Source organism: Megalops cyprinoides, chromosome 6 (assembly GCF_013368585.1).
Source record: "Megalops cyprinoides isolate fMegCyp1 chromosome 6, fMegCyp1.pri, whole genome shotgun sequence".
NCBI classification, from domain to species: Eukaryota; Metazoa; Chordata; class Actinopteri; order Elopiformes; family Megalopidae; genus Megalops; species Megalops cyprinoides.
The window spans coordinates 10,044,588-10,054,722 of NC_050588.1; the positions used below are offsets into that span (position 1 = coordinate 10,044,588).

Sequence of the window (10,135 nt, forward strand, 5' to 3'; positions counted from 1 at the left end):
GTCCGTGTTTGTATTTTTTTCTCACCACGAGATGCATGCTTTGTACGTGGAGCCTCACCTACTGCCGCATGGACACCCCGCACAGTTCACCAGGGCGCCACCTCACTCATGAATACTCATTTAGTGGGCGTGCACAAAGAGCTTAACGTCTTTATATTTGGGAAACGCCACAATTCACTCCACTCGGCAATTGCCAGAGACAAAGGCTGGAGGAGGAGGAATAATTTGGATACGGGAATTACCAAGCAAGATTACCAAAGCGACAAATTAAATTACGTAAGTTCTTGTTTTCTGTTTCACGTAGCAGTAAATTTTACTGTTTTTTTTTTTACTCTCGGTGAGTAGTATTAGTCTTTGAATCGAAGTTGCACAACACTACATGCTGTGAACTAGCTATGTAAGTGGATTTGTTTTATAATAAGTGAGAACAATGAAGCTTCTCTTCATGTACATTTTTTTAAAGTGTACTTTTGGTCTGTTCACATTCAGCATTAAGCTGGTGAAGGTAAAGAACTTGAATGTAAATATGCCATCTAATTTATGTTTTTCTTTTTCCTTGAACCTGCAGGTGAAACTCAAAGCCAAATCTGAAATCCTGCACAAATGGAGACCATGCACGAGATCATTCCTTTTGCCAAGGAGATGCTGCAGCAGAAGCCCAGCCGGCGGATGGTGAAGGTGTACTTGGTTGGAAGCGTGGTGGCGTTCTTCGGGGTGGTGCTGGGCCTGGTGGAGACGGTCTGCCAGCCCTTCTCCTCTGACGAGCCCCTGGACGAGGAGCTGGCGCGGCTGGTGGCGCGGGAGCAGCGTGCGCTGGAGGCTGAGAGGAGGACGAAGAGGACAGAGGGGGAGGCGCTGGAGAGGGAGGCAGCCGAACCTGTGAAGAAGCAGCAGCGGGAAGAGGCTGGGCAGAGAAACACCGCCTACAGGCTACATGCCTCCTAAACAGCCCTCTCCTGCAACACACACCTCCATGTATTTATTAAAGAACTGTCCACATTGCATAACGTATGTAAATGTCCCTAACGAACTTAAGCAAGAAAAATGACCACCCCTCCCCCACCACCCTCGTTTCCATTCAGAAAAAGCAGACAGACTAAATGGTTGATTTGAGCTGTTTCATCTGAACAAGTGTAGATGACAAGCTCAGGGGGAGTTGTTGGGCTGTGTTGATACGTGATGGTGAGTGTGATGGAACGTCCGAGCCGGCGTGTGAATGTTTGATGTACGTGCAGTCTGAGAGAGGTAAATGGACTGTCTCTGCCCAAGGCGATGACATCACTTGCTGCTGTGCAGCAGAGGTCCAGAGAGGCTCCCATGATGTTGATGATGTCATACTGGCTGTGTGAAAGAAGATTTTTATACTGGAAGAGAAAACGGACATATACTGTACCGTGTATTCCAAGTCTGTATTTGTACAACATTTTTGCAATTTAATAAATTCTTATATTTATTTACAATGCTGTCAGAATTGTTGTTTCACTATCTTCAGAAAGCATCTCCATGGCTAATTAATCAGAGTGTACAAGTATTATTAACACAGCATACAATACATATCTGCGGTAACAAGGTATTTTGGTCAGAATATCCAGATATAGTCTGCCAAGATCCCTATGAACCACTAATCTCTTACTTAAGTATTGGATTATTATATATAGCTTCCATCTTACATTAAGGGAAAAAAAAACTAAATGGAACTGAAGTAGAGATTAAAGCTTGATGCTAAACAATGTCTGAGGACTAAGGCTTCACAGTCCATCGGAGTAGAAAGTATGGTAGTAGTCATATCATGATAGCGCCTTTATGACTCCCAAGGAAGAGTTATTCCTATTGCTACAGTGGATGTTGTGTGAAGTCTGACCTCTAATGGCTTTCAATGAGAAGTGTTTTCCTGTGCCCTGTTGATAGAGGGCTTTCCACTAACAGTGTTTCTCAATCCTACTCCTGGTGCCCCCCTGTCCTGCATATCTTCAGTCTATCCTTGCTCCAAACACACCTGATTGAAATGATTATCATGCTCTTGATTAGATCAGGTGCGCTCAGCTAATCAAAAGTGCCAATGATGAGTTCAGTCAGGTAGGTAGAGCAGGGAAAGATGGAAAACGTGCGGAGCAGGAGGGCCCCAGGAGCAGGATTGAGAAACAGTGCACTATGACAATTATCTACACATTAGGACATTTTCCAATCTATCAACAGCAACAATGAGATTTTCTCATTAGAGTGCTACAAAGACATGTCGTAGTTGTTTCTGTGACAAATACATATTTTTTGGGACGGGAGCATTTTTTATTATTTAAAAATGGCCCATCATTTCTAAAAGCTTGTTTCATTCAGATAAACAGGCAAAGAGAAAAAGAAACACAAGAGAGCTTTCATGATAGGAAACAAAATAATAAAGCCCAGTCTAGGATGGCTGCAGGTTGGCATTTCAGCTTTGTTTATATTATGCTTTATTATGCATTTTATCATTAATGACATTAGCTGCTTCTTTTGTACTGATAATAAATCCTTTAAAATGAACTGATCATTTAGACACAATATTGAATGTGACTTCACATGTGAAACTTTTAGATGCCTGCAAGAATTGAACCAAACATACAAATGAAACACCATTTTTGGCAAGGATTAACAATAATGACCTTTTTAAGTATATGAAAACGTCAACACTGCTTCATGGGACAGTTGTGCATTCCCAAAAGCACATAAACTGAATAAGACAAATTCTGAAAGTCATACTTAGTATTCAAATCATAAAAAAAAATCAAATACATCCAGTGATGGAAAAATAAGATTACATGAAATATACAAGCAGATTTCTAAAAACTAAAATTCTAGAAAAAAGGTTTGACATTTAAGCATTATTTGTTGTTTGGATAAAAAGCTTAAAAAGTACTGCAGGTTTTCATGGAAATACTGACACAAGGAGCTCATTCATAAGGATTAGCACTAGGCACGCGATGTGTGGAACTTGTCCAGCATTTCAGCAGCCTGAACTTGGAATTAGAGGGAATGGGACATACAGTAATCACTTATCTAACACTCATGTATTTACAAATAAAAAGTGCTGTTTATCTTCATGGAGCTTCATGGGATCTGTTTGACAAGGTGTTTCTGGCCTGTGCATAATCCAATAACAGCAAACCAGTTTCTTGGCTTCTGGCCAAAGTCAATGGCCATGTGAGAAATTTCACCTGATAAAGGTCTGTGCTATCAAAGTGATTAAAGCCTCGGCACCGCACATCAAGGTCAGCCTCTCCTCATCCGGGTCAATGTGCTAGAGTAAGCGCTCACGTTACACTCCCTCACATACCCACAATGCAATTCACCTCAAGCAGCACAGAGACAAAACAAAACAATCTCGTGATCTTACAGATGCCACAACAAGAAGACGTGCTGCCGAAACTGGGTCATTATAAGGGTAACGGAGTTCATCTTGATACGTGAGGAAAGACACAGAAATTGTACACGAGGCGGTTGACTGGTGCAGCGCTGCGTATAGTTCAAATACACATTTTGTCATATGGCACCAGGCTATTGTAAAAGACATTGACAGAGGAGCATTTAGCATTGTTCTACATACAGGTGTTGGAAACGTACACAAAGGGTATGGTATCACCTTTGAAATACATTGATGGGTGGGTTAAATATCACCTGAAACACTTTTTTTTTTTCCACAAAGATCCGTCACAACGAGCACAAAAACAAAATGATCTCTTTCCAAACAACACCTGTTCCTATGTAACCCCAGCTCTCAACCGTCACATAAAATGCCATCACATCATTGCCCACTTATCATTCATCACACCATTCATTACCTCACTGGGCAATGGCATTGCCTTGATAGATAGCACTTTGAGGTCAAAAGCTTGCATGCTTCATGTGGATGTGTCTGCAAGAGACCTCTAACACATAACCCAGGCTCCATGACGTCACATTTGCGTTGATGTTTTGGAGGCAGAGTTCACTGGGTCTGTGGCGCAGACTTTGCGAAGGGTTAGTGGGTTCAAAGGCCTTTAGTATTAATCATAATGTTACCAGCGAACAGAATGTAACAGGATGTGTTCAGCACAGCACATTAATGATTCACAGCATCACCCTGTTATGAAATATAATTAAGCTGGTGAGATGTCAGTATGGGAAATAACATCAGGCAGCAGCTCTTGTCATCTTTGTGTATGCTCATTGTGGACTGGAACATCTCAGCCCCACAGTAATGCGCTTACTGTACCTGTGCAGCCATGTATGCACTTTGTGTGGATACGCTTGCATCTGATTGGCTGAGAAGTCCTCTTTGATTTTCTCTGAAAAGATCACCATTTTGCGAATATTACAAAGAATTGCTAGCTTAGAATACAGCTTTTCCAAAATACTAGCTTTTTTTAAATACATAGACTAGGCTTCATTCTTTTGTTTCCACCTCAATCCCTGCTCCCTAACACCTGCTACCTCTAAAATTTGATGTTTATATTATATTTAGTATTGTGATGTGATTTGGATTCTATGTTCTAGTGACTGCTGTATCGTAGCGTGCTTGGCTTCTTTTGCCTAGTCAGGTTGCACAAGTTTACTTGTGGTAGGGCATGAATGGTGTTATTCACACACTGACTGCCCTGTGGTATTGTTAGCCTGGTCTGAGACTGTTGCTTATTTAACCTTAATGTTTCATATTGTGAAACCACCATTTTGTTTCTTTTTCTGATTTTTCTGTTTACACGAGGAATGTAAACATTCAGAAATTCTGGGGATGGGGGCATTTTTAAAAAATCCCCTTCAGTGCCAAAAGCAAAACATATACGTTAGTTACACAACAATTTATGAATTTCATCTACACGGTATTCCATTCATAACCAGCCCTTATAACTCACCAATGAAATAACTCACTACATAATGATTGCCATTAGGGATCAGACTTTACATGGTTCCTACTGTGGCCAGCAGAATAACTCCCACTCGTGTTGAAAAGGAGTATTAGCAACAGGACTGTGCAGCGTTAATGCCTGAACACAGTTTCAGGCACTATGGATCCATGGACGTCTTTCAGGATTAATGAAATTTTGACATATGGTGCAGTATTCTGATGAGAGTTGCCTTTTACAGCTGGTTGCAATGATCTGCTGAAATAATGTCACTCCCGATTCTTTGCTGTGACAATAATGCTTATATGCTTCCACAGATTAGCTACGGAGAACCAGTTTGAGAGTGGTAAAACAACAAATGTGACAACATTGTAAATAAATATAAGAATTTATTAAGTTGCAAAAACGTTGTACAAATACAGACTTGGAATACACAGTACAGTATATGTCCGTTTTCTCTTCCAGTATAAAAATCTTCTTTCACACAGCCAGTATGACATCATCAACATCATGGGAGCCTCTCTGGACCTCTGCTGCACAGCAGCAAGTGATGTCATCGCCTTGGGCAGAGACAGTCCATTTACCTCCCTCAGACTGCACGTACATCAAACATTCACACGCCGACTTGGACATTCCATCACACTCACCATCACATATCAACACAGCCCAACAACTCCCCCTGAGCTTGTCATCTACACTTGTTCAGATGAAACAGCTCAAATCAACCATTTAGTCTGTCTGCTTTTTCTGAATGGAAACGAGGGTGGTGGGGGAGGGGTGGTCATTTTTCTTGCTTAAGTTCGTTAGGGACATTTACATACGTTATGCAATGTGGACAGTTCTTTAATAAATACATGGAGGTGTGTGTTGCAGGAGAGGGCTGTTTAGGAGGCATGTAGCCTGTAGGCTGTGTTTCTCTGCCCAGCCTCTTCCCGCTGCTGCTTCTTCACAGGTTCGGCTGCCTCCCTCTCCAGCGCCTCCCCCTCTGTCCTCTTCGTCCTCCTCTCAGCCTCCAGCGCACGCTGCTCCCGCGCCACCAGCCGCGCCAGCTCCTCGTCCAGGGGCTCGTCAGAGGAGAAGGGCTGGCAGACCGTCTCCACCAGGCCCAGCACCACCCCGAAGAACGCCACCACGCTTCCAACCAAGTACACCTTCACCATCCGCCGGCTGGGCTTCTGCTGCAGCATCTCCTTGGCAAAAGGAATGATCTCGTGCATGGTCTCCATTTGTGCAGGATTTCAGATTTTGCTTTGAGTTTCACCTGCAGGGGAAAGACAGGTTGGTTGGCAAATGCATGGAAATTGAACTGAATGAAACAGCGGTTTTGGTGTGACTCAAGTTCCTCTCCTTGAACAAAGCAACTTATTCCACATGAATGATCCAAACAAAGCACAGTTTTGTGCTTTTAGACACTTCACTATAAAAGCAACTATATTAATTTAATCACTTTCAATGTGGAAAAAAGCTACTTAGATTCTAAGCTGACAGCATGCTGGCCTATTTCATTTTAATTTCTAAAGAGGGTTAACACAACTGCCTACGAATTGACGTAATTTTGAAATACTTTTATCATGTGACAACATAAAACAGGAAAACTTGTACTTACCTGATTAAATTCTTTGTTTCAGCTAATCCTTGGGCTAATTCCAGAATCCGAACAGTTCCTCGCTTCTGGGCGTCTCAAGCAGTTACTGCTGAGTGGCCCGTGAGAAGGTGCCTCTGTCTTTTAAGCGTTCAGGCTCCGTGTGCACGCCCACGGGTATAACTTTATTAATATTCATGAATGGTGGTACGATTCCAATTGACACGAAGTGCAGTTGATTTTCCTGCTGTTGGGCAATGAGCACAACTGCGTGGTGTCCCAAAAGAAAAAAAAAATACAAACACGCTCCACACGTACTCCATCACCCTCTAAATATACCGTAATTATGTTCAAGGGTGATTGGACAGCTGGACTTGAGGAGCCAAAAAGTGATTAGACTGCCTGTAATTATCTGAAATAGGCCTACAACCGGAAAAGTATACATGTCACGCTACAGTAGTCTGAAGTTTTTATAGTCTAAACATTTATAGGTGAGCAACTTGGCAATAATAATAATAATAATAATAATAATAATAACAATAATATGTTTACTATATACAGTATAGGTATTCATCAGCAACTGCCTGTGGCAGGACAGCTGGTGCAGTTGGCCGTATTGAGATTTGTGTTTTTTAGGTAAATAATTCTTTAGTTATTTGGTATCCAATCAACACGATATATATAATAAACAATCGAGTCGAACCATATCTATTTGCAATAGCTGTTTGCATTAACAGCAATGAGGTCAGTTGTATTTTTATTTGACCGTTCTGTTCTTAGCTACCGTGCCAACATTACTATATCAAACACACTTGGGACTTTGCACGAGTACCCCACGCTACGGTACGTATCACAATTTATAGCCCGAAAGGGCGCCTCAGTACCATCACGCCAGATCAAATCTGTTGTAAACAAACATCACTTCCCGTATTCCCTCACAACTATTTTCACATTACGATAGCACCATGGGGTATCTCCACATACAAACGAAGGGGTAATGTTAAACCATTGCAGTCTCAAAGACTGGCGATTTGTTAACATGACGCAAAATTACAACTTTCTCAATAATGTACATCACAAAATATGAAAGATGAATTCTTAACCAGTAGGTTGCAGGCTTACCCGCACCGTAAGCTAATTACCATAATACTGAGACAGTCAAATCCTCAATAGCCGTAGAAAATAAAACAACAGCTGCTGTTTCATGTTATTTCTTTGAGCGCATCCTGTAACTGTCCACAAAACTGTCATGGATAATGCGCTCACCGGCCCGCGGCATGGACCCAGTGAACTCTGCCTCAGAATCATCAACGCAAGTGTGGCGTCACCAAGCGTGAGCATTGTGTCAGAGGTCTCTAGCTGAAACTTCAGCTGCAATGGGTTCAGCCTCAAAAAACAGGCTGCTAGTTTGCCAGATAAATGAAAGCATTTTATGTTACTTAAAAGAAGTTTTTGAAAGTCAGTATATTGTTTTAGAGCTGAGGACCTAGTACTTCCCACTGTAGCATAAAGGTGTGAGTTTTTTTCATTTAGAAAACCATGGCATTTGTCCTCTTGACAACAACGTGCCAGTGATTTCGTTTCAGAGATAAATTGCCAAGACTAAGATCTAGACTGATAACATTGAATTCCAGACCCAGACAGAGTGGTCTTGAGATTGAGACCACAATATTAAGATTCCACCTCTGATCAGAAATGTAGAGCAAGATGGAGGAAGGGACAGACACAGAAATGTTACCTCTCAAGTTTAGTTTTGTGGGTGAAAGAAGAAGATGAAAACAAATTAGAAATAAGCCAAGTTATGGGTTGGCAGGACAAAGTAAATACCTATAAAGAGACTTAACCCCTTTTTGGGGCTTCCTAAAGAAATGACCACAAAGACCCAGAGGTCTGACCTATCTGTTCACATTTGACTATACAGAATTTGCACACAAGCTCACATGACCACACAGTAAATGCCTCATCTTGGACCTTTTTCACATTCTTCTTTACCCTCTTCTTTTCCTTCTCTGTTTTATTTTCCCTCTTATTTATTACACAATCTATAATGCTCCAGGCCCTCAATTTACACTTTCCTCCATTAGTATCTGCCCATTTTTACCCAATTGCCACATCTGCTCACAGTAGCAAGTCACTTTCTGCTCAAGACAGAGAAGGCATGACGACCATCTTTGGTGTGCATGAATGATAGCTTGCTCGCTAGTCAACAAAGCTCCCATCCAAAAGACTAATAATAATGCTAATATAAAATTATAACCTCAACAAGGCTAGCTAGCTACATAGGCAGACCATGAGATTTTGCATAGTTTTACGTGGCAGATGAAACTGTTGTTATCACCTAAGGTAGCACTTAGTGGTGTAACTATCTAGAGAAGAGGGGTTCTCACTGCATGTTTATTTCAAAATAATGTCCTTTCTGTATTCTGAAGGACAGAATGTTTGTCAGCAGCTGCATCTTTTTCCAACTTTACAATACACAGACATCTACCTTTAAGTCAGGATGTAAGGCAGGGCCAAGTTACATTGCACAATTCAGGAATAATTGGACAGATTTTTCTATGGAATAGTGCTTGTCCAGTTTGTGTGATGTAACATCATCCAACTTCTTTAGAGTAAGCTGGCATAATTGTAATATCAGTTCATCTAATGGCAGACCTATTTTTTACAAGTGTTAGTGCTGATTTGTGAGTAATTTGGCGTTTTTGTGCATTGAAAGCATATTGTGGAATATTGTACTCCAATTCTTGCAGTGTAGACACAATAATGTACCAAACACACAACAAAACATACACATACTCATACATACCTGTGACCAGCATTATAAAACTGGTGCTTCTATGTTACATACAGATTAAGTGTTTTTTACAATGTTACTTTGTATGTTCATAATGAGAAAGTCTCCTAATATTTCCAAACCCATTTCGCAACTAACCACACTTACAAAACTGCAGCATACTCCCCCTTCGACCTCCATCTACAGTAACTTAACTGGATATGCACGTGCTTTTGATGTGCAATTATCTGAGGGTTTAAGCTTCTTTGTGCTGGTGCTGTCGTGCTGTGGACCTCTGTCATATTAATCACGCTCTATGCCACAACATTAGCGCTGATGTCTCACAACAGACAGAGTTCAACAGGGTCTGTCTCACTCGAGGGGAAGCGTGTGCCAGCTGGGCTAAGTGAATCCGTAGACTTTGTGTTTACAGACATACAAAACGACAGCTGTTCTGGCAGCACGCTATTACAAATTGTCTTCTGTCTTCTTCTTATTCATTGGTGTTATACTTTATGCTGGCAGTTTTCTTTACAGACAGAGATTTAATTTCATAGCATTAAATGAGAGCTTTGATCTCTTTTTCCTTCATATTGTTCATTGGAATGTGCCTGGATGAAATATATACACATTTATACTTCGATTTACAGCATAAATATTCCCACAGATTACTTTGTTTACTTTTGTTAATTAGCTGGCTGACAATTATACATATATAAAAGAATATGTGCTAGCGAAAATCAGGAAAGCAACGTGAAATGCTATCATAAACAAGAAAACAAATGTGCAGAAAATGTTCATAGACTGGTTCATTCCTGACCATAGAAGTGACCCAAAAAAAGAGATTTTTTTTTAAAACGTCTAGGATGTGCCCTGCTTAACAGAGTATGTCTGTCTGTGTCAACTCAGCGCAGTTCCAGTGTT

The 10,135-nt window shown here is 41.1% G+C and overlaps 2 protein-coding genes across 2 annotated transcripts; one reads left to right on the top strand and one right to left on the bottom strand.

The window, feature by feature from the left end:
- Window positions 1-172: 172 nt before the first annotated feature.
- LOC118779754 (G0/G1 switch protein 2-like) lies at window positions 173-1,367 on the top strand. The gene is made up of 2 exons (XM_036531984.1): window positions 173-276; window positions 569-1,367. The coding sequence occupies exon 2, from the start codon at window positions 604-606 to the stop codon at window positions 943-945; it is 342 nt and encodes a 113-aa protein (XP_036387877.1). The 5' UTR covers window positions 173-276; window positions 569-603; the 3' UTR covers window positions 946-1,367.
- A 3,924-nt stretch (window positions 1,368-5,291) lies between these two features.
- On the bottom strand, window positions 5,292-6,542 carry LOC118779824 (G0/G1 switch protein 2-like). Its single transcript, XM_036532107.1, has 2 exons — window positions 6,463-6,542; window positions 5,292-6,117 (listed from the first exon to the last, which is right to left on the bottom strand). The coding sequence occupies exon 2, from the start codon at window positions 6,080-6,082 to the stop codon at window positions 5,741-5,743; it is 342 nt and encodes a 113-aa protein (XP_036388000.1). The 5' UTR covers window positions 6,083-6,117; window positions 6,463-6,542; the 3' UTR covers window positions 5,292-5,740.
- Between the last annotated feature and the right edge of the window lie 3,593 nt (window positions 6,543-10,135).

Bases quoted from the DNA above. Each gene is read 5' to 3' on its own strand.
- LOC118779754 (XM_036531984.1), top strand. From the start codon at position 604: ATGGAGACCATGCACGAGATCATTCCTTTTGCCAAGGAGATGCTGCAG.
- LOC118779824 (XM_036532107.1), bottom strand. From the start codon at position 6,082: ATGGAGACCATGCACGAGATCATTCCTTTTGCCAAGGAGATGCTGCAG.